At 40.5% G+C, this 24,125-nt stretch overlaps 1 protein-coding gene across 10 annotated transcripts in view; it reads left to right on the forward strand.

Moving 5' to 3' along the window:
• The window catches only part of atp8b3 (ATPase phospholipid transporting 8B3), a 37,740-nt gene extending 13,985 nt beyond the window's left edge, over positions 1-23,755 (forward strand). For 2 of the 10 annotated variants that reach the window (XM_046392163.1, XM_046392161.1), the window contains exons 3-31: positions 6,929-7,053; positions 7,519-7,562; positions 7,853-7,901; positions 8,396-8,487; positions 8,636-8,749; positions 9,496-9,594; positions 10,239-10,300; positions 10,967-11,039; positions 11,311-11,381; positions 12,784-12,875; positions 13,011-13,169; positions 14,200-14,288; positions 14,380-14,573; positions 14,691-14,899; positions 15,758-15,789; positions 16,032-16,188; positions 16,570-16,758; positions 16,922-17,034; positions 17,876-18,043; positions 18,268-18,379; positions 18,517-18,592; positions 18,675-18,798; positions 19,454-19,640; positions 19,809-20,032; positions 20,129-20,212; positions 20,769-20,993; positions 22,049-22,187; positions 22,451-22,581; positions 23,149-23,755. In XM_046392163.1, coding sequence (XP_046248119.1) covers positions 7,041-7,053; positions 7,519-7,562; positions 7,853-7,901; positions 8,396-8,487; positions 8,636-8,749; positions 9,496-9,594; positions 10,239-10,300; positions 10,967-11,039; positions 11,311-11,381; positions 12,784-12,875; positions 13,011-13,169; positions 14,200-14,288; positions 14,380-14,573; positions 14,691-14,899; positions 15,758-15,789; positions 16,032-16,188; positions 16,570-16,758; positions 16,922-17,034; positions 17,876-18,043; positions 18,268-18,379; positions 18,517-18,592; positions 18,675-18,798; positions 19,454-19,640; positions 19,809-20,032; positions 20,129-20,212; positions 20,769-20,993; positions 22,049-22,187; positions 22,451-22,581; positions 23,149-23,397 — 3,570 coding nt within the window. In that variant the 5' untranslated portion in view covers positions 6,929-7,040 and the 3' untranslated portion in view covers positions 23,398-23,755. Of the gene's footprint in view, positions 1-6,928; positions 7,054-7,122; positions 7,209-7,469; positions 7,563-7,852; positions 7,902-8,395; positions 8,488-8,635; positions 8,750-9,495; positions 9,595-10,238; positions 10,301-10,966; positions 11,040-11,310; positions 11,382-12,783; positions 12,876-13,010; positions 13,170-14,199; positions 14,289-14,379; positions 14,574-14,690; positions 14,900-15,757; positions 15,790-16,031; positions 16,189-16,569; positions 16,759-16,921; positions 17,035-17,875; positions 18,044-18,267; positions 18,380-18,516; positions 18,593-18,674; positions 18,799-19,453; positions 19,641-19,808; positions 20,033-20,128; positions 20,213-20,768; positions 20,994-22,048; positions 22,188-22,450; positions 22,582-23,148 lie in introns of those variants that run through there. The other 8 variants (XM_046392157.1, XM_046392156.1, XM_046392160.1 and 5 more) reach the window with 8 other exon arrangements.
• Positions 23,756-24,125: the final 370 nt, after the last annotated feature.

Here is a 24,125-nt window from a genome sequence, read left to right on the forward strand (position 1 = left end):
TTTAGATGGCCTGTCAGCATGTCTTATTTTTACACTTTTTTTCCTGGAGTCACAGGAGTTGCAGTCTTCAGTTGAGTCCCTCCTCACCTCTTCAATAACTGGAATGAATCTATAGATTGTAATGGTTAAATCACTAAAGATGCAGGACAGGACCAAACTGCAGCAAGGCATCTTGTCAGAGGATAATGGCAGAAATATCAGCTGCAAACCTGCACTCCATTTCAAGACCTTACTGAGTTCAGGTCAATACAAGAAGCACCATCCTTACCACCTCCTCTTTCAAGCTTCTCACCCATGTGGGGAAGACACCTGATTTGCAGCACAGCGACGGTAAACAATACCACCAAATCACAAAACCAGAATGCATTTTACAAGTTCACTTTCTTGTGGATTTCATTGTGTTGTGCTGAGTGTGGGGGCTGTCCAGATCATGAGGGGAATGTCCTCTGAGCTTTCAGCTGTGTGTTTGTAGAAAACTCCAACAGATTTTTCTTTCTGACTCACTGTAACCACAGAGGCCACAGTCAGCCATGTTCCAACAGTCAGGTTAATCTTTCAGTAAGAACTTAGTCTCCAGATTTTTAAAGAGGTAGTAACATATCAGATTGTATTGAGTCTTTCTGATTTGTCCGGTAACCCTGATGAGGAAAAAACACATAAACATGGTCACGCACACAAACGCACAGGGAGAACACAGACTTAGCACCACCCTATGGCAAGAGCAACAAGGTGTAACAACAGAGGGATTGTTATGTTCTCAGTACGTGTGAAACAATACAGCCACTGGTTCATTAATCAGAACAGGACTGACTGACTGTATTGTTGAAATTATTTATCTTTGATTGGCTGTACTGCACAGTGCTCCCTTTAAGAATGATTCATTGTTCAAATGAACATGCACAGAATGCATTGTGGTGTATCATGGTGGGCCTGCAAATTTTGAACCTTTGTCACTTTCTCATTGTGTGGTGATACCCACATCCTGACTGCATGTTGCAGATGTTCACACTGTATGTTGATAAATGATCTTATGCAGTATATGTCCTCTTAGTTTTGTAACGATACAGTGTCCACTTTAGTAAACGCCCTTGTCTGAGAGGGAGTCACACAGCTGATTAAAGCCTGAACGGTCTTGTTTGGTGATTGTTTGATTAACACCTCGCTACTTGTGCACAGAATGCAAATGCAGTGGCCCCTTCGCATGACACTTTGTTGATAGCTGTGGTTGGTGACAAATTCTATTTTTATGTGTTTGTGCTAGTGACAGTCATTGCCACAGGCCTCATGTTACAGGTTGTCTGTACATTTGTCTCATTCTTATGAACGCAATATGTGATAATTACATTGAAGGAGTTTCTTCTTCTCCAAACAATCCCCTTGCACTCAAAGATGAATTGATTGGGTGTTGGTGGTCAAAGGCCACCGTGACAGCATAACGCACATTTTTGGCCATAAATCAAGAATTCATATGGTAAATTATGTCAAAATTCTAATAGAATAAAGTAATGAAGTGTTGACATTTTATTTTGTAAAGGTCAAAGGTCAACTTCATCATCATGTTCTGCAAAAACACCTCTGTGATTATTCATCACCATACCTCAGGAACCGAACTGGAGATTGTGACCGTATTTCACATTTGGCCAGATAATGAATTGATGACACTAATTTTTGGTGTCCACCTTTAAACTGTGCTGTTGTATAGATTTTCTGTTCTGCCAGGTTGCAGATGTGTGTGAAGCATCCACTTTTTTGAATTTACAGCTTCTTCATGATGAATAAGCTTTATTGTCCGAGCATGTGAACACATATAATCAATCAATGAACTTACAGACTACAAGGCACACAGCAGTAGGCCACCCCAGTCCCATTGGTTTTGATGATATTGAGCTTCAGGTGATTGTTGTTACACCATGTGATGAAGCTCTGTGTCAGTTCTCTGTTTAAAAAAAATAAATAAAAATAAAAATGTTAGTGAAGACAGCACGTTACTTGAAACATACATGTTTATATACACATAGCTTCTATTTCGCCTAACATAAACCTTTAACGTGCCTTTTTATCAAAACGCCTTGCATTTGCTTGTTTTCTTTCTTCTTGCTTACTTGTACTCATCATACTTTCCTGGGGTTGGGGTTGCCAGCTAAACCTGTTTTCTGTGTTTGCACTGCTGATGGTATAGTAAATATGACAGATTGTAATTGATTCTTCAGTTGTTCGAACGGCCTGTTTGTCAGCAAAGACCTAAGCATGTAGTCTGGCCAAACCAGCAATATAGGTTTTAGTTTTCATATAGACTAGCACCAGACTTACTCTTACTCTAAAACATATTGGGTTTTGACTCTATCCAAACTATGTGCTTGATTTTATGTTGAAAATTTGTGTCAGCAGTAAATGATAATAAGCTCTTATTCAAAGATTTTGCAGAGAGTTCTTCCCAGTGTTTTCCTCCAGAAATGAGGGTCACATTCTTTAGTCATATTGGACTCTGTATAACTAGTAGGCTTTGCCAACAATTAGAAAATAATATCAATTAACATTATTTGATCATTCTCCAGATATGCTCTCCACAGGACCACATGGTCTTACCAGTATCCTGTCAACCACAATTCCATCATTACTGACATACAAGACCTACAGATGACAAATTCAATTACATCTTTTGCTCTTGCATTTAAATTTGTCAATAGTATTGACGTATCGATACCTTTTCAGTACAATGCATTTAAACCAAAGCGCTGTCTGAGTTTTATAGTATTGAAAGTACTGAAGCTATAAAAAAGCAGCTCTACAATCAGATTTTCAACCCAAGGCTGTACCAATCTTAACATATGCACAGATTTGACGTGTTAACCTCAGCCTCACTGCCCAGTGGGCCATTACGTCTTTGTATCTGTCTTTGTAAGGTGTTAGCAGGGTAACTGCTGGCTGATGATCAAAATCACACAAAGTTTCCAAGCAAATGAATTCCTGCTGTTTGTCAATTTCTTGTTCACGTGTAGGGCTTGTCTATCAAGTTATTTTACATACAGATATATAGATAATGATCCCATAGCAAAAAGACTTTGCAGACCAAAGAAGCTAATGCTAGCTGAGTGCTAACACTGCAGTATAAATTTACAAAAAGCAGCATGAAAAACACAGTCACTGACATCCTCTCTTGACTGTCCATCAATATTACAAGATTAATCCAACAACAGCCCAGATTTGGAGTAGCTTCATTAGCTAAGCAACATACTAACACATAATACAACAGGTTAATCAACCAAATGAACAGTAAAATAGTGAAATTCACACATCCTCAAGTTTGTAAAGTTCACAAATCACAAGTGAAGTTAATAATTCACTGCTGTGTTGATTCTTTCAGCTAACAACAGAGCAACTCCTGTGTTTAGCACATAGCTTCATACCAGCCTTCATCTGATCAAAAATATCCGATAATTTCATGTTTTCAAATGCAAGGTGGGCAGGACGGTCCTGAATTCAAGGTTGTGCTATGTGATGTAGATAAGTTATGGAAGTAAAAGCTGAACTCCTGATGAGGCATTTCAGCCAGATTCAAATGATCAGCTTGTCACCAAGCTCTGCAGAAGTCTGATAATGACCCATTCATTTGAATAAGGTGTGTTGGAACAGGGAAACATCTTAAACAAGCAGGACAGTCAGTCCCCAGAACCAAGATTGAAAAGTAACTAATAAATAACTTACATGTTTAGTGATAAGTGTAGTCTAGATAGCTCTGCTGATGGACCTTACTATACTTCTTATGTGTCTCTTTCCTTCTTTTTCTTCTGTATTTCAGCATGCCCACACATTTCACTGAAGTGATACCGTGTTTTTCAGGTGAAAGTGATGAGGTGACTCATCAGTGGGGGTTAGTCTAATCTGTTGGTTCCCGTAAGCTTTGATGTTGTTATGTCACTCCTAGTCCTCACACACAAACACACACTCCCACCCAAACCCAATATGTTCTACTTTCAGCTTCTTGCTGCTGTACATTGAAAGTCCACTTCAGTGGAAGCACTGCTTGCTGCTTTTGGCTTAATCTTAACCTATTGAACATGTGTTTGTCAAACTCACTTTGTTTTACAACCATGTTTAGGAGAGAGATGTGAGAGTTGGACTTGAAGTGTGCTGGCCTGAACTGTTAACCTCTTTGTACAGGAAGCTGAGCCTCAGCAAGCCTCTTCATAGTAAATTTTTATGTGACATTTGTTCAGGGCCACATGAAAACCTTAACAGTAGGCCTCAGAACACTGAGAAGCTTGCCACAGCCCAAAAACAGACTTTCTCACACTCGATGTACTGATGTCTGACTTGGTCTGAGGGTCATGCTCTGCTAAGATCCTACCAGATACAGAATAAGACCAGAGCAAACATCCTCACATTAAACGTGTAGTGGAAACTTTGCCTGTATTTTTTATGAAGTGTGGTAAATCGCAGAGAGATAATGAATGTGCTTTGGCGTGGTTCTTGTCAACTGTGGTTTTCATAGTTGAGTGTAAGGTTTGTTTAAAGTGATAATTGTGATATGTCCAAAATAGACATTTCCTGTAATTAACATCTCGCTGCACAAGTTTTGCCATGTGTCAGCTAACAATAACTAAAGAGAATGAGACAAGTTCAGTTTATTTCAAGAAATTACGTTGCGTTATTTGTACCCGAAGTTTTGATGTGCTTCGCAGTTTGTTCATATTTCCATTTTGTAATAAAACATGAAGTTAAACGTGTTGTTGCCACATGATGCTCTTGTGATTTTGTCACTGCCTGCTGATGCAGTAAGAGAGTAAACATTAGCTCGATGTGACATGAATTTTTTTTAAAGTGAGATCTTAGTTGGTCAGTTCCAAGAATTTAAAACACGTTGAAATGAATTAGAATTGTTACTAATGTTTGCAGCCATTGGTTTCTTGCATGATTAATGTGAGAATAGCTTAAGTTGCTCGCTGCTTGACTTCCCTTTTTTTTTTTTTTTTTAATTTTACTAGCTCTGGCATGGACAAACTAGTTGTATATTTGTCTTAGCACAGATAACATATGGCTTATATCTCTTAGGCTTCATTTTAGCTATATGTAAATATAACATCAACATTTGTTCAAAGAATAGCTTCACTTTCTCGAAACATTATTCACATGTCCCTTTTTTTCCTTGATGGTGAAATTAAAAATCCACATCATGTACTGTATAGTAAAGCTAAAGCAGAAGCTAAAAAAAGTCATCAGTTTGAGTTAGTAAAATAAAGAAGATATTTTGCAAGGATGCTATCTTTTTAGTCTGAAAAGTCCCCCTTTCATATCCCTGGGCAGTGTTTCCTTGCTGCTTGGCAGAGGAACAAAAAAACAACAACCCAAAAAACAAAGAATTTTGCACTTAAAAGATAATAAGCTTGGAAGATACTGACTTGATGTAACTAAGTCAGACAGCTGAAGCCTCCTGTCAGCTTTAGCTAAACATTAGTAAAATGTATGACAAGAACTTGCAGGATCAAAGAAGACCATTCTTCTGCATGTTATTGTTGTTAGATTTGGCAGCCGTGATGGGCAACAGTTAAACTGTAGTGGAAAAGCCTGGCCTATTGACTGTCATTGTTTGTGGAAGCGTGAGAGCATCTATGCCACGCCACCAACACATCACCCTAACCACCCTGCTGTGCAGCCCAGGTGTAAAAATAGATAAGAAAGATCGTCCTAGATATGCACTAGCACTCACATACACACATATAAGATGTAAAACACAGACACCTTCAGTTGTTGATGTGTGGCATTTGTGGGAACGACCTCACTTACATAGGGAAGAGAACCGTGACAGAGATATGAAACCACAAAAAGTACATTTAACTGACATTGAGTGAATATATACATTCAGCGATCTGCCTTTTGTTCAGATGAGCCGTTGTTGTCGTACTTACTCTTTTTGACCTTCATCTGATGGTTAAACTGTAGTGGATCCTTACCTCCACCAGGTGGCATTAGATTCATGATGAAGGCACAATGGTTAACTCAAGCACATAAACAAATAATGTTTGGCTTGTCTTTTGCCTACAGATGAATTTAGTTCGAATAATATCAGCAATATGAAAAATACATTTCAGTGTTTTATTAACTGTGCGACTGTGTACTTTGTAAGTACTTTTAAATTGAGAAAAAACAGTTCTTTCTGAGAATATATAAAAAATTTGGTTTGTTTGACTTGATAATAGACATCTGATTTATTTTTCTGACTCATTCAACACTGGCAGCCAAGCCACAGTTTATTCTTCATGGGTTTCCATACACTACAAATGAAACTGCAAATATGACCTAAATTTAGGTCATGACCTCGTATTGGATCGTTTAAGTGTTTTTGCGTGCTTTTGGAAGCGCACGTTTAATTAGCTCAGGGGTATTTGCTGATTTAAATGACAAACTGTCGTCACCTGTAGCAGGTTAACAATAAACAGACTTGAGGTAAGACAGGTTGATAATAAGAGTTGTTATACACATGTCACGTAGGTGCAAGGCTTTAACATAATATATTTGTGACCGTAGGTACTATGGATTTCTATTCATGAGATGACCAAACTTATCAAAATGTTTATATATAAGATATATGTTTGATGTTTTTGATGTATGGCTTTTGTATTACTGTTTTTCTGTATGTATGGCTGTGACTGAAAGGGTTTGCTGCTTTCTGCATTCTTGTAAGCCAATACAAGTAAGCAACATCACAACAAAAGATTTTCTGCGACGCTGAAGTTATTTGAAGTAGTTGGAAAAAAGGCTTCTACCTTTTTCTGTCTGAAATCTTAGTTTCAGTAGTTAGTAGTAGTTACTTCCAAAAACTAAAAATGTTCCCCTTTTATGGTTTAAAAACCACTGAAAATGAGGTAAACAGTGATTTGATATGCCTACACTTGTTGTTCCCCTCCTCCATTCCGGTTTGTTTCCTCAGGTAAGGTGCGTGGGGAATACTGTCTGTGATACCAGAGCCTTCACCTGGGAGTCAGAGGAAGGTGGGGCCAGGGACATGTTGCACTAGGATAAGCAGAAAGCGAGAGGAGGGGATGGATGAAACAGGTGAGAGCAATAAAAACCAGCTGATGAATGGTTATGAAAACAACCATTATAATGTCTAGCTATGCTCAGTAGGACTTTGTGATTGGTGGCTCAGCCAAGGCACCTGGCTACAAGTGCTGTACAGTGCTCAATGACACTACTGGCAAACAACACAGGTAAATGACTTTCTAACCTGTGTGGGTTGTTTATATACTGCTGCTCATGTTTCATTTCAACAACAGAGTCACTGTTCACAGCCTTACAGGCAACATTCATTGACAGCCAAAGCAGAATGTCGGCTCGGCTTTGCTCTGTGTTTATTAATTTGTTGACAAATGTGGCCTAGGTGCTAATTACTTAGCAACAGTTAAAAATATAACACGTGACAGTGATTAATTACAGATCTTGTGCTAATGAATGCACATTAATCCTCGCAGACTTGATGCAGATGGTTGGATCTGAGCAGCCTTGGTTCTCTCTCACCAGGATTGGTCATGCAGATTCCAGCAGAGAATCTTCCAGAAGATCTGGTAAATTTTTCAGTGTTTCATCATATAGAAAGAAGCCTGGATTTGCCTTAAATTCACATTAGTAAAATTCTGTTTTTGTAAACAAGTGGGTAATAGACGATGGCTTGTAGAGCTACAGCTGACAGGGAAATTTGTTCACATCAGCAGCAGATGATTTATTATTTTTTCTGTTTTGCTGTGGTGTGGGTTGGCATGGTAATGCGGTGTAATGAGTTACTAGACTAAGAAAGGGATCTTAGAGGGGGACATAAACAGCTACCTCAGCAAATATTGTTGTCTTCTTTATATAGCATAACCGAGGTCTCCTCAGCATCATGGCCAAGAAAAGTGTTGAATCTGGTATGTTTGTTTTGATCTCCATTCTTTTATTTATCTTTGTCTTTTCTTCACCTGCTGCTCACCATCTCTTTATCTCTCTGTATTTACTGAGAGACGTTCAGGGGCAAGTGGAGTTCAGTGTTTTTGATTTGAAATGAAACGTACTCTAACATGCATATAAAACAAACTGTAAGTGTCATACGTAGCAGCTTGCATGTGGTCTTTTATCTAGACATAAATGATCTAGAGGTTCGTGTTTCTTTGACAGATGCTGTCAGAGTCAGTTTTGCTTGCTTTAGGCTCTGATTGTGCGGTGAAAGAACCACTTGCAGATTTAGTTTACAGCAGTACGCTCCATACACTTATATGTTAACACACATTCTTACACATACGCGCGCACACTCACACACAGACGTGCTCATCCACCTGTTGTCTGCTCATGTAAATGGTGCATTAAATTGTTGCGTGTTAATGTTATCTAAGAGCCAAGAGTCAGCCTCGCGTGTGTCTGACAGGGCTCACATGGGAGGTGAGGGCCAACAGCCGCCACTACCAAAAACACAAACAGAAGAAGTCTTTCCTGTGCTTCCGCTGGGGGCAGTGCGCGGTGAGTCAATCATGCAGGTGTTTCCTTCCCTCCACATCTAACCTAACACCTGCGTACGTGCCGATTCATTGAAAAACAGGATAATGTGTTGACATGTACGTCCCTCTTGTGCCTCTCTTTCTCTGTTGCTCTTTTTGTTGGTCGCCAGGACAATTTGGTGCGCAGCTACAGGTACTCCCTCCTGACTTTCCTGCCCATGACGCTGTTTGAGCAGTTCCAGCGAGTGGCCAATCTCTACTTCCTCCTCATGGTGGTGTTGCAGGTCAGATGAAGGCTCTGCTGTTCTCTCTCTCTTGTGTCCAAAGAAGCATAGCTGTCTCGATTGTGGGACAAAATATGATCTTCAATGAACATGCGGACTGTCTGTTTTTCTGGAAGCAAAGAAGGATTAAAAGTAAAAGTTGCATATCTTGTGATATAGCTTAAATAAACACACTTGTCCCCTTTGGTAACTTTCTTTAGAAAAATGAAATGTTAACCCTTAACAAAAAAAGTCTAAACAGGGAGTAATGACCACAATAATTGAACCCAAATGTAATGAATTCCTCTTCCTCTAGCCGCTAGCTTTATCCAGTGCTTTTGATTGTTATGTCTGTTTTTAGCATATTTATTATTAATTGTGAAGCACTTTGTGTGTATTTGTTTGTGTGTGTGGATGCGTATTCCTGCAGTTGTGTGGACATAGCCACATTGTGATGACCCACCTTACTTATAGGGACAAAAGGCAAGTCTTCACAACAAAAATAATTAAATACTAGGTTGAAGACTTGCTTTTAGGTCAGGTTGATGTTAGGGTCAGGTTAAGGTAAGGTTTGGATTAGGCAAGTAATGTTTACTGTTGTGGTTAGGTGGTGGTTAAGCCTCCAGGAAATGAATGTAGGTCTGTGTGATGTCCCCAAAAATGATGGAAACACAACTCTGTGTGTGTGAGTGTATGGTTTATATGGTATATGTGACTCTGTTTCCTTTCCCTTGTGTGTGTATCCGTGATTTGCATGTGGTTTTCAGTGTGTCCCTGCCATCTCATCTATACCCTGGTACATCACCATCATCCCACTGCTCACCGTACTCTCAGTGAGAGGGCTGAAAGATCTTTCCAACGACATGGTGAGACCACAGCCACTCTGTAGTCTCCTTTCCTCTCTTACCCTGGGGGAGACTGGGAGAGGGGGACATCAGTCAGCAGTGAATATGTGTGATCGCACACAAATGCATGAGCTTAAACACAAATATACGACTGGCCTGCATGCATAAATGCATAAATGCATAAGCATGCATTTATGCACCTGACACTTTTCTCTCCTTCGTTGTCCTCATTGACTCCTTGTCCTCTCCTTGCTGACAAAACCAGTCATCCCAGTAGCATTAATTTTCTCTCCTATCATTAAAGCTTTTCCTTTTAAATGCAGGCGTGATGTTTTGCATGGAGAATTCTCTGGTTAAGTGCATCACTGAGTTACGGTCGTTAACAGCTCTGGGTGAAACGCTTGTTTGACCCCTCTCTATTGACTAATCATTTAGTGGAGGGTGTAAATCTCCCAGCTGGTGTCACTGTAGAGCCCCATAATGGTGTTTCTCCTTTCTCCTTTCTCCCATTCAACCTTTCATGGCCACCCTCACTCCCTCTCACACGTTCCCTGTCCATCACTCTTTTTCTCAGTCCTCATCACGATTCTCGAATCAATCTCTTTCTTCTCTCTCTCTCTGTTTTTCGGTGTCTCTGCCTCTCCCTCTCTCCGTCTCTGGTCCAGGCAAGGAGACGCAGTGACTCTCAGATTAACTCCCGACCCTGTGACATACTCATCTCCCGTAGGTGAGGACAAAGATGGTGGGTTATTCTCTCAGGACTCAGCAAGCGGCTCCAGTTTGAAACAGCCCTCTAATGAAGCTCTAATGAAGTGTGAATGAGTGAATCACTAGATGGTCCCTTTGAGCATTGGACTGGTATGAAAACACAGAGCATATTCCAGAGCTTTTGTCGAAAGACAAGAACTGTGACCAACCTCTTGATGACAGCTCCTGTCGTCAGAGACGCTTTTGCTTCTGTCTGTTTCTGAAACTGTTACATTCCCGATGATATGCTCTCCCTTGTGGACTAATAGACTACTTATCATTTTATTTTCTCTATCTTTTTTTCCACTATCCTCCAAAGTGAGGATTAATGAAAAGTGCATTGTTTTCTAATGGATATAATTAGAGTCTAAGGCCCATTTTTGCTGAACTGTAGACTACTGGTATAGTCGCATAGGACTCATAAGTTTATGTCTGATAAACGTAAGTGAAATTAAGTGTTAGTATAAGGTTAGTTGTAAATTTCTTTAAATTTGGATGATTGATCGGTATCTTCACTATATTTATTGTTCATATGTGTGGTATCATTGCATTTGTGAGCAGCAAATTATATGAAATTTCAGCATATGAAAGCCATTGATTCTTTTTCCTTCAATGTGCTGACTCCTTGTCTGTCCTCCTGTCTCAGTTTCAGTGCAGCACAATGGAAGGATCTGCTTGTAGGAGATGTCCTGAGGATCCACAAAGACCAAATTATCCCTGTGAGATTTTGTGTGTATTAAAGTGGAGAGATTAACAGCAATATAGAAAACAAAGTGATGAATTGTTGTTTCACAGGTAGGAAAAGATTGTATTCATTATTTATTTACCTACCAGAGAGAATCTTCATAGTGGAACATTTCAGCTTATTGGAACGAAACAGCTTAACTTTGAGATGTTCACATAAATGCTCTGTAGCTCTGTTTGTATTTCCAGTACATTTCCACTTAGCCCTCTCTCTTTTGTTTTTCTCCCTTCTTTCTGTTTTTGCAGGCTGACCTTCTCCTCCTGTGTAGTTCAGAGCCTCACAGTGTGTGTTATGTGGAGACAGCAGATATTGATGGGTAAGGAACACAGTCTCATTCTGTTGAACTGTTCAATGACAATTTGTCATATGATCATTATGCAGTACATTAATGAAAGAAGTACTACAACATAAAATATATGATATGTAATATGTGAAATAATAACAGGTTTAGGAAGTCAAATAAGAAGCTTTATGTGAAAAAGTTTTAAGTAAATGCAATTTTAATTGGTGATATTTATTTCAGAGACCTAAGATGTGCAGGTGGTTCTGTAGCCATGAGCCACTGACGACAGACACTGAGTCACCTTTAAAGGGATAATTCACCCCAAATCAAAAATGCACATTTTTCTTACCTGTAGCAGATCGGGTATTAACATATATGTGCTGCGTTGCAAATCGTAAATGTTTCCTTTTTACTGCCCTTGCAGTGTACAGTGTTTTTCATGCATTTGGCATACAATTGGGACATACTACCACCGTGACCCCCCTGCTCATGCATCCGTCATTGTCTGTATATAAATGTGTAACAAAATATGTGTAGTACATGTTTGAAAATACTACCATCTGTCAGTGAGCATATGCAAAATGTGTATTTTTAGCTAAGAGCATTTAACATGCAACATATTGGGACATTCTAAATCTTTTGCTGGCGCACTAAATAGTATGGTTGTATGGGTATTGGAAGTAGTTTGGTTGGTGTGGGGTTGCCTGTCATAGCATAGCGATTTCTTTTATTTATATTTTTACATTAATATGTGGGGGCTTTTCAAGCATATCTGAACAATTAGGGGATGTGTTCCACCCCCTCAAATACATTCCTGTCTTGTCAGAGTTCATTACAAATCGAAAGCCGGGCAGTATTACATATCTTTTTCAGAAACACGGCCTCTTGTTTGATAACAGACTAAACTCAAAGCCTCATGGGATTCCCAATGGACAACTATCAATCATGCCAAATAGCAACAACTCTCTTTTTAACATAAAAAATTGGTAAATAATCTCGAAAGTCATTCATTGTTAGATTGTATTATTGGAGCGCTAACTGGCACACTGGTGTCATTCTTTGCAAAATAAACTAAGTCAGTAACATATGTTGTATTTGCGAAATTTTGATCTAATATACATTGTTTAGCCTAGACGACAAGGTTGGTGGTAATGCTTCAGAAATAATACTACTGAAATCCTGTTAATAAGGTGAATGAATTAATTTTTTTGGGGACTAGAAACCTGTTTTTAAAAAACAGCTCCAATTAATTTCTCTGGACTGCTAAAAATATGGAAATATCCTCATCCTGATTCACAGCTGCAGAAATTAATAATGTATAATTCTGTATATTCACACCAACTTCACACTTCTTTGTCTTCTCCTTATTTCTGATGAGTGGATCAACTGTTTAGTGTTGATAATAACTTGTAAGTGTGGTCTTATCTTCATACAGAGAGACTAACCTCAAGTTACGCCAGGCGCTCAGTGCTACACACTATGAGCTGACCTCTCACCCCTCAGAGGAGGCGCTTGCTGCCTTTGATGGTGAATAAATGTTTTTGTCTTTAATGCAAATTCAGACATGTTCATTCTAAAGTAGAACAAAAAAAATACACAAGTGAGCTTTTAACAAAACTAGAGACTTGTAAGTAAGAGCAAATGCAACCGTTCATTTTGCAGGTGTCGTGCTCTGTGAGGCGCCCAACAATCGCATGTACACCTTCAGAGGCCAGTTGCACTGGAGAGGAGAGTGTCTCCTACTGGACCATGAGCACATCCTCCTGAGGGGAACAGTCCTACGCAACACAGAGTTTGCCTACGGCTTGACCATATACGCTGGTACGTGTGGCAGAATTTATACAGTTTAAAACAAGAAATATCGGCATTGATTTCCGTGGAATTGCAGTGCAGTTGTGGGATTGTAGGACTATAGTTTTTGTTCATAAAATGGGTGCTAGCAACCATCACCATTGGCTTGTTGAGTATAAAGGTGACAAAAACAAGAGAAACTCTTGAGTAGTGGAGGATGATAACAGTTGCGAAATGTTTTCTGGACTGCAGAATGTCCATCTGCTCTCATTTCACCTTCGACTGCTGCCTTCACTTGTTTCAATGACAAATTTTATAAGGTGGAATACATTATACTGTTAATTATGGACAGTACTTAACTCTTGCAGCTGTGTCTTAAATGTGGGGTCTGTTAACGTTAACTCAGATTACAGGCTCCTCCTGTCTTTTAAGTGATCATTGATCGGATATTACTGGACCAGGCAGAGGTGTCGTGGATCTCACTGCTCTGACCCTTTCAGTTCTGGTAAAGCAGATCAATAGATCAAATTCTTCCAGCGATGAGTTTTATACCGTTCATCAGAGGCTGTCTATTGGTTTGACCCCAGTTCAGCCTGATTATATCTCCAACCCTCCTGACACCCACTTGACACTTCGTACTTTCAATTATGCAGGATCAAGGTTGGCATATTGTTGTTGTAGGAAGACTTAGTTGGAATCAGTTTGTGTCCTTGAACAGTTTGAAGATGCGGCACACACTCTCACTGTTGGTCATTTTTACCCATGCAGCTCAATGTACTTCAGCAGTTTATGTGGGAACGAGACAACATCACTGGAAAACATAATGTGATACTTTATTGATCCTGCAAAGGAAATTCTCTCTTCCTGCTGACCTCTCAGCAGCGGGGTCAGACACCCCCGGAACTGGTAGGGATTCAGCATTTTGCTCAAGGGCACGTCAGCAGATACTTACTGACACAAGGGCTTGAACTTTCACCCTCTGGCTGCAGAATGGACTCCCAACTTTGCTCAGCCAGGCTGCTGCGGCGATAGCATTTAATAGTTGTCTTTTCTGTACCAGGCGCGGACACTAAGATCCTGAGGAACTGCGGGAAGCTGAGAGTGAAGACAACTCGAACGGAAAAAGTTTTCAACAGAGTGGTGTTGGGGGTGAGTGGGTAAAGGGCAGGGGGATGACAAGCATGAGGTTTTTTGTGGAGTTATTATCAAGTGTGTGTGTGTCTGTATTCTGGATCTTTAGATAATCCTGTCAGTTCTGCTGGTTGCTCTGCTCCTTGCCATTGGCAGTGGTGTGTTTTCGAGTTGGGTCATGAGCCACACAGGGGTTCTGTCTCCTCTGGTGGTTAACGGCAACCCCGCCTACACAGGATTCCTCATCTTCTGGAGCTACATCATCCTGCTCAGCCCGGCCATGCCCATAGCTCTATACATCACGTTGGTTCCATCTACAACACTGGGCTCTTTTTAACAAAGGCAGCAAGTTGGAAATACACCTGTGTTTATGTGTATTCTGTCTTTTTGTGTACTTGTCCTTCACGTGTGTGTCCACAGGTTTGAGGTGATCCACACGGTCCACAGCCTGTTTATAGGCTGGGACATAGAGATGTATTGGCAGCAGGCAGACAGACCAGCCCAGGCCAGGAATACCTCGCTGACTGAGGAGCTCGGACAAGTGGGATACCTGCTGAGTGACAAAACTGGGACACTGACCCAGAACCGTCTGCTCTTCAGACAGTGCTGCATAGCTGGAGAGATCTATGGTAACGATGAAACAATCTCATGATTTTCCACCTGGAGAAATAATTTTCTGTATCTACATTTCTACATAATATTTTAATTGTCAGAAAAAAAACAGGATGTACATCACGTTATGAATGGAACATTCTCTCAAAATGCATCTTTACAGGCCTTTAAGCAACTTTGTCATCTCTGTTGACACATCAGGAAGTGATCATGTTGAATATATAGTTCAGACAAATAATATTCTTTCTCTTCCTATCTTGTTAAAATCCTGAAATTGGATACTCATTAACAGGCCATTATTGATTGGATGACCTTACTTAATTTAGGAGAAAGATAAAATAAGATAAAATATAAACAGAAATTATAACTTTGCTCAATAGATTGAAATAGATATAGATAGACTGAGAAAAGAGTTCTGGCAATGAGAAATGGGAAGTCTGTGTTCGCTCAAGAGCCCTCGTTTGACATTTGATTTTTCAGTCTGCGTCAAAGAACGTGTGAAGGCACAAGACTGCATCCTGTTGACTCAACAGAGTCATTTTCTTCTTTAAATATTCATTTATGTCACAGAGTTTGATAATAACTAGGCAGCAAAGTTTCCCTGCTGGATTATGATGGAACAAAGATCCCTCTGGAGAGATGACTTCATATAAAACTCAGATGAGATAACAGTTGAACCTTAGCACGCTCATATCCAACGGCCAATATCTATCAACTAAATATTTAACACTGGCTCTGCCCACTGAAGACAAACTGTAATTGAAACCTTGTCAGAATCACATCAGCCATGTGTCACATGTCAGACCACATGTCTTTACCTCCATTACACATGCTTTTGAAAGTCATTAAATGTAATAATTTCTCTACTTTCACAGGTGATGCATCAGTCAGTGCAGAGGACACAGAGGTACCACATAATTACCCTCCAATCTGATCGGCATCTTTCTTTATCTCTTCATTACAAGTTTCCAAATTAATTAAAAGCTATTCTCTAACCTTCCTTCAGTGGAAGTCTTGTCTATGTGTCTGCTTAAATGTCCTAATTTCTGCTGCCATCGGCATTAGGCTCCCTCCATATTAGCCACTGTTGTAACACTGTCCTGTCCTTTCACAATATGTTGTACCATCTTTTTCCTTGTGTGCGTGCAGCCCATGGACCTGAGCTGGAATCCGTTCTCATGCGGTGGTCTGTTCATGTCGGCTCCCAGCCTGATGGAGAAGCTCAGAAAACAGCAGTGTCCTCTCAGCAGACAATTTGTCACAGCGCTGTCTTTATGTCACACTGTCATGGCAGAGTGGAACAAAGGTTGTGTCTTTGTGTGTGTGTGTGTGTGTGTGTGTTTTCATGATTTGTATTAAAGCAGTTCAGCTCTCCTCATTCATCTGATAGAACTGTTGAACTTTAGGTTATACAGAAAGCACTGGTGTGTTTTTGATGAAATCACAGTGTGTGATGCGTGTTTCTACTGTGTCTTTGTATTACACTGACTGACCTGATAGGTGTGCAATTACTTTTTTGTGTGATGTTGACTGATTCATTTTTGTCTGCTGTTTTTTCAAAAGTTAAATCACTGGTCTGAATCAATTATAATAACATATGTGGATTAAGTTATTGATTGGCACAGCTGACCATTCCTGCAGAACAACATGTTAATGTTCACCTTGTGTGTTGATTGCATCCCTGCAGAGGCTCTGGTTTACAAGGCCGCGTCCCCAGATGAGGAGGCTCTTGTCGGTGCAGCCAGAGAGCTGGGCTGGGTCTTTCTTTCCAGGACAAGAGATTGTATCGTTGTGTCTGAGCTGGGCGTCACTCGCCAGTATCAGCTTCTGGCCCTGCTGGACTTTACCAGTCAGAGAAGATGCATGTCTGTGCTGGGTGAGTGAAGCTCTCTAAATACACACTAACAACCCATTTAATCCTACAAACTGTTGTACTTTTTGCTTTTACTTACCTCTTTTTGCACTTGTATCAAGTTCTTCCAGGTCAACTTGTATAGCAATAAGTTATCTAGCTATGCTGGTTGTGATTTTTCTTTCAGTGCGGGAGCCGGAGGGTGAGTTAAAGCTGTACTGTAAAGGGGCAGACATAGTGATCCTGGAGAGACTGCAGAAGGACTATCCATATCAGGAACAGATTGAAAGAGCCTTGGAGGTGAACTAGGTTTTCCACTGAACCGTTAGTGTGTGTGTTGATATTGAGTCTACAATTTACAACCCCAATTACCAAAAGTTGGAACACTCTGTAAAATATAAATAAAAACAATGTGATAATTTACTTATCCTCTTTGACATATACTCAATTGAAAACAGTATAAAGACAGTTTATTTAATGTTTTACCTCATCAACTTCATTGATTTTTGTGAATATATGCTTATTCCGAATTTGATGCCAGCAACACATGTCAAATAAGCTGAGACTGGTGCAACAAAAGACTGGGAAAGTTGTGGAAAAAGCCCAGTGTATGACACTGTTAGTGTTCCTAACAGAGAAACTACGAAGACTAAACATCTACAGCCATGTGTTATCCTAATACCTAGCTTCCTAATTCCTAAAAAAATCAGGGAATCAGAATTATTGGAATTAATCCACAGGGGGACATTAATGATGTGTCAAATTTCATGCAATTGATCAGGACATTTCACTAAAAGCCCAACATGTCAACCTCATGTTGGTGCTAGAGGTAAAGTAAGGACATCCCCAAAGTCAATAGGATTCATCCTCTGGGGATCTTGAAATGTCTGAACAAAATTTAATGGCGATCTGTCTAGACTAAAGTGGCGGAACAACTGACAGAATGGCATGAGATTATTGTTATGTTGTCTGATCCATCAAAGTGCAAACACACTGTTGGACCATCAAAGATCAATGGAGTTTTTAAGATAGGATCAGACCTGCTGCTCTCCTTCCTCAATCCTGCTGAGATTGAAGCAAACAATCCCTCAGTAAATATTGTGCAGCCAATAAAATAATGTGTTAACTTGTCCTCTGGCAGTTGTTTGCCCAGGCCTGTCTGAGGACTTTGTGTGTTGCGGTTCGATCTGTTCCTGAGGCATCGTGGGAGCAGTGGAGTAAGACTCTGGCCCAGTCTGCTGCCATGGCGACCTGTGACCGTGATGCACTGTTGGACAAGCTATATGATCAGATGGAAAGAGAGTTGCAGGTGAGCTCTCTTTCGGTGTGAGAATGACTAATACAGATGACTCTTCAGAAGGAGCTTGTGCTTGATGTTTTTTGCCCGTTACTGTTTAAAAATCCTGTGTGCTTTTTCATGTTGAGTTTCAGTGTCAGTCATATCATCTATTGGTCTCCTTGTGACAGCCATGCTGATAAATTCAATTTCCCGTAAAAATGCTAAAAACAAAGGTTAATTTTAATGTTTTGTAGCTTCTGGGAGTGACGGCAATAGAAGACCGACTTCAGGAGGGTGTTCCTGAGACTATTGCTCTGCTTCAGGAGGCTGGACTTAAAATATGGGTACTCACTGGGGACAAAAAAGGTATTGTGACAATCTGTAGCAGGGCGTGGGAGTGGCGCCAGTTTGAATGCTGTGCTGTAGCTATATGAAAACAAAATCTTATTGCGGTTACTGTCTTCTTCCTCTCTTTCCTGCTCCCTTGTTCTTTGTGCCTGTAGAGACTGCAGTGAATGTTGGATACTCTTGCAAACTACTGGATCCTGATACCAGATTACTGGAATGGCAGGAGCTGAGGTTAGCAATGATAAAAATACACAAAGACATGCATGCACGCACTCACACCGTGTGATTGATCTCTGTGTGTTTGCCCCTGCAGACAGATACTCCAGTCCCCAGACCCAGGGATTAGTTTCTCCAAGGCCAGACAGATAGAAGTGTGGGCTGTAGACAAGGGCAAGGCTCCAGCCAAGACTGCTGTGGTCCTCACTGGACCTGAGCTGGTAAGCACTGGACATGCAGGAAATAGTTTACTGATAAAAATTTCAAATGGCTTGAATAGCTGTCATCATATAGTTTACCCATGACACAGTATTGTGAAACAGTGTGTGTCAGAGAATGGGATAGGATAGTGGAAAGTGGAAATGAGTGGCTCTTTTTACTTTAATTTATTTGACAAAAGCACATCAGTACAAAATTGCAGACCTCACACCTTGTCATGCCTACCCGATCTGGCACTTTAACTGAGAAATGCTCCATTATATTAGCCACCTAGCTGTGTCTGTCTGGCTGTTTGCTTCTGAGTGGGTAGTGCAAAGTTGAAAACGGCTGCCTGCGCATCTGGAATCCGTGCTAATGAGAGTGGCGACAATGAGCCAAACAGCATGGGCTGTAAAACCCCAAACAATGAGCTGAAACAACCCGTTCACATCACACAGTAATCTGACCCATTGTTACTATGAGTATATTAATTATAGCAGCCTTAAAATATATACTGGCAAAAGTAAGAGCCTTAAAACAAGATTTCTTCTATGAAATGTCGAGGCTGTCAGCAGAGCAAAAGGCAAGGCAGAGACTTCTCTAAAAGCCAGTAAAAAGTAGGGCTGTTTTATATGAATAGGACCTGAACTGAGCTGTTGAGGTGGTGTTGTACTCCAGGCAGAGTTTGACAAGAGACCAGAATGGGGGGCCACGTTCATGAGCCTGGCAGAGCAGTGTCAGTCGGTGCTGTGCTGTCGCGTGACGCCTGGACAGAAGGCTGACATCGTCACTTTGGTCAGGAAACACACCCGCTCAATCACCTTGTCCATCGGGGACGGTGCCAATGATGTAAACATGATCAAGAGTAAGTCAGGTTGAATGAAAGGATGGCAGAGATGTGCTTTGACAATGTGTGTTTGCAGCTGTAAATTGTAGACAATTGTAGACTCTGCTTGCTGCTCTTATGTTTTTACATTTTACTCCTCCTTTCTATTCCATGTCCTTTTTCACTCTTGTCCTCGCTCAACGCCAGCGGCTCATGTTGGCGTGGGAATAGCGGGAGTGGAGGGAGGTCAGGCGGTGCAGAACGCGGACTTTGCATTGTCCCGGTTCAGATTCCTGCAGAGGCTGCTGTTGGTCCATGGGCGCTGGTCCTACAGGCGCATTTCCCTCTTCTTGCGCTACTTCCTGTTTAAGACCTGTGGCTTTGCTCTCGTGCATATATGGTTTGGTTTCTTCAATGGCTTCAGTGCGCAGGTCAGATGTACATGGATGAAAATAAGCAACATAAAGACTTCATGAAGTGAGGTGAAACATCCTGCATTTATTCCACTGTCTATTTCTGTCTTGCAGTCTCTGTATGAGACGTGGTTCATCGCTCTCTACACTGTCTTCTACACAGCGTCCCCAATTATGCTTGTGGCCTTCTTTGAACAGGTGAGACAGTTTAAGATGAAGGTGTTTTCAAGAACTCAGTAGTCATCATTTTCTTAAATGATTAGATGTGACCTTACAAAACAATTCTTTAACCAAAACTCGTGAATTCGTGTGCTAATTATGAAAAAAATTGCACACAAATGTCTCATAGGATAATATATATCCACAAGGTCAAAGGTCAGCTTCACAATGACATCATAATGTTTTGCAGACACTTTTTCAGGCCATTAATCACCATCACAACTCAGGAACAGAAAGGGAGACCATATTTATATATTATGCGACCATATTTCACATTTGGTCAGATACTGAATTGGTGTCCAACTACAAACTGAGCTGATTGTGTAGATCATCTGTGCCGATGGGCTGAAGATGTGCGTGAAGCATCCGTGTGTTAGAATTTGTAGCTTCTTGATAGCAACATCCGTGTTTGGAGCAGTGTAGTCCACCAGTTGATGATATGAAGCTTCAGATGGTTGTCGTTGCATCATGTGATGTAGATCAGTCACTACTTATAACTGTGAGGCGGTAATTAGTTTTTCCGCTTGTGTTGTAGGACGTGAGTGCTGAAAGCAGTCTGAAGTGGCCGGAGCTGTACAAGTCTGGACAGAGACAGGAGCTGTCCAGCCCTCTGATGCTGCTCTTATCGCTCCTCTATGCTGTCTATGCATCACTTGTGTTCTTCTTCATCCCAGTTGGAGTCTTCTACGATACGGCCTTTGACTACCAGACCATGGCAGTCACTGTGGCCATGGCAGCCACGTTCGCTGCCACAATTGAGGTCAGGATTGAACTTTTCATAGATACAATTTTAAACTTTGATACTAGTTTACTAGTATCAAAGTTTAAAAGTTTAAAAAGAGATGCTTGATACCTATTTCAATACTGTACAAAATGACCTAGGGACACAAAATGGGTGACTTTTTTCACGTAACGCAACCAAACACATTTGAAATAATTTTAATATATGACTGTGTATCTTTTTTTTTTATAGCCATGGTATTTTGCTTCTATCAAATTAAGATGTTGCATATTTTAAACAGGGGCTGTATGAAAAGTATCAAAGTACTTTGGACAACCCTACCACCTGTGAAATGATAAAGGACTATTATGTCATAATGCGAAGTTATTACATCACACATTTGTTGCATCAAAATGTAGCAGAACATGAGATAATCATGTGTCATCATATCCACACTGAAATATTAAATAATTAAATATACAACTCTGCACTTTACATTTATTGTTTTCAGATTGAGGCGTCTCATATAAAATTATACAAATAAAATGATTAGATGGCTTAGTTCTTTGAAATTGAACTAATTAGAACATTGATCTGTGTTTAAGAGGTATTGGGTGAAAAGCAATAAAAGTTATTTCAGCATTTTTAGTAACCTGAACAGTGAATTCATGTGACCATTGGATGAGTGAACAGGAACAGACGGGAAAGATGAAGACTCAGTGTTATGTGCTTTGTGTTTATGTTGTGTGTCAGATGGATCCACCTTGGTGGGTCATTTGTTTTATTATTCTTGTCTGTTCCATTATTTTCTATTCTACCCTCTTATTAATTTCATACTGAAGGTGTTAGTTTTGTTAGTCTTTTGGTTTTTACACTTAGTGATGAAGGCCTATACAGAGATTCATCAATACAGTGAAGTCCACATGAACTGTGCTGTTACATTTGTTTTTGACTTTGCATGAAGGAGAAGATCCAGTCTCATTTAAAGAAATGAAAAATATAAAATTATTCAGTTCCGTTCTGTTACCACTGATATCTGCTGTGTTGTACATCCAGACTGTAGATTTCTCCTGTCTCCTGTCTCTGTCTTTCAGATAGTACTAGTGACCAGATACTGGACAAAGTTCAACATAGCAGCTGTGTGCGTGTCTCTGGTGTTTTTCTTCATCTGTTCCAGGATCACTCACGGCACCCAGCTGTTTCAGAGGTCACCCAGGGACTATCACTTTATCGGTACACTTCTGTCCATCTCAGTGTCTCTGCAGTGTTGTTGCTCCTAGCTGTGGCCATTTCAACATCCATTACCGCAGGAACTGCTGGATTTGATTCACGTGGAGACAAATAATATCAACAAAGCTGTAGACAAATATCTACAACCGAACACGCAGTGTCTATTTTCGTGATTATTTTTGATGGTTTTTCTTTCTTTTGATCTGATGATATGTCATCATCCCTGTGAACAGGTTTGATTGCTCTGTGTGTGTGTTTTTCATCAGGTACATCTAATAAGGCCTTTGTCGATCCAGTTGTGTGGCTCACAGCTCTGCTCACTGCCTGGATGGCTGTTTTACCCTCTGTCACTGCCCAGGCCCTCAGTGTCGTCCTCACAGTCCGCGACAAACACAAGGTGAGGCGTCTGCGTGAAAAGTAAAAGATAATTGAAGCTGTAAGAAAAAGAGGGTTAGTATCAGTTAAAGCTAAAATTGCAAATTAAAACATTTTGCACTCAGCTGGATGTTAGAAAAAAATATTATTCAGCAAAATTATTGTACGATAAGATAGGCCTTTTATTTTACTCCTGCAGTGGGGAAATTCGTACCATGCGTTGAAATTTGTGTGACAACTAAGCTCATAACAAGTTAGCTCATGTACATCCACCTCGACTTTTTTTCCAACTATTCAAGAGACGGTTTCAGAACAACCTACAGCCGCCTCACTCGGGTGCAGAGAACGTGTCCAACAGTTGATATTGCATGATATTTTCAGTATTTTTCTCAATTCTGAGCTCTGACAGGAAAATGTCCTCACTGCTGGTGACAAATTAAAAACATCCAGATGTCAGTATTATACTGAATTTAGTTTCCTATTCTATGTTGTTTTAGAGGCTGAGCTTGTGTAACAACCATAAAACGAAAACGTACACTTGTAACGGTAAAACACTCACTAACATCACTGTGACCTGACTGTGATGCAGGTCCACAGTGTATCCCTTCAGCCAGTGGAGCTGAGGTCAGAGTTGAGAAGAGGAACGTCTCTTCGTCGTTCCTCTTACGCCCTCTCTCAGGGAGCCGGGCTCGGACGCCACATTTCCTCTGGCACCTGCGTCCGCAGCACAGCGCTGCCAGTGGATGAGAGGGTGATTGCGAGTGATAACCCCACTGTCTCACAAGGTCAAATTCACATGATGGACAAGACTGATGCACTGAAAGGCACTAAATATTGACTGATTTAGGTTTTGATGTGGGAAAATATCTGATCATACAGTTACTGCAACATGGACCTGAAAGGATGATTCATTATGTCTGTACTCTAAACTGCAATTCTTACCGGTTTGTATAGCTACTGCCTTCCAATATAATAGACTATACAATGTATAAAATGAAGAGCATTATGTTCTATAAATCTTGTTTATTATTTTTACATAGACACATTACCTCTGCATGAGTTTCTCTATGTTTGTTGTGTGAAACTGCTGTGATAAAAAGAAAAAAATCAAATTTCCATCTGCGGGGGGCCACAGGGGATTGCCTTAGAGGATCAAACCAAACACAATAAACCGGCAGCACCGCTTTGTTTTACAGTTGTTTTATTTGTTAATTTATTTCAAAACACGCAATTTTACCCATATTATCCTTTTAAGTTTTTATTTTTCTGTAACAGTTATTACTCAGATTTTTTTCCTTCTCAAAAGTCTCAACTAGAGTGAAACTAAAAGTCCTCCACAGGCTCTCCGGCTTCTGCAGTGGGAGGAGGGAAAAGAGGCTTTCTGACCAGACGTTGTGAGAGGGTTCATCCCTCGTTTGTGTGTGGGTGGGAGTTTACACCAGGGCGTGTGTATATATACAGTATATGCGTCAATGTGTTTTTAAGTGCAATAGGTGGAATGTCCACAATGCCAGTAAATCACAGGACCCGTAGAGCAGCCCAGAGAGCTGAACATTGTCTTCTAGG

This window comes from Scatophagus argus, chromosome 6 (assembly GCF_020382885.2).
Source record: "Scatophagus argus isolate fScaArg1 chromosome 6, fScaArg1.pri, whole genome shotgun sequence".
Taxonomy (NCBI): domain Eukaryota; kingdom Metazoa; phylum Chordata; class Actinopteri; family Scatophagidae; genus Scatophagus; species Scatophagus argus.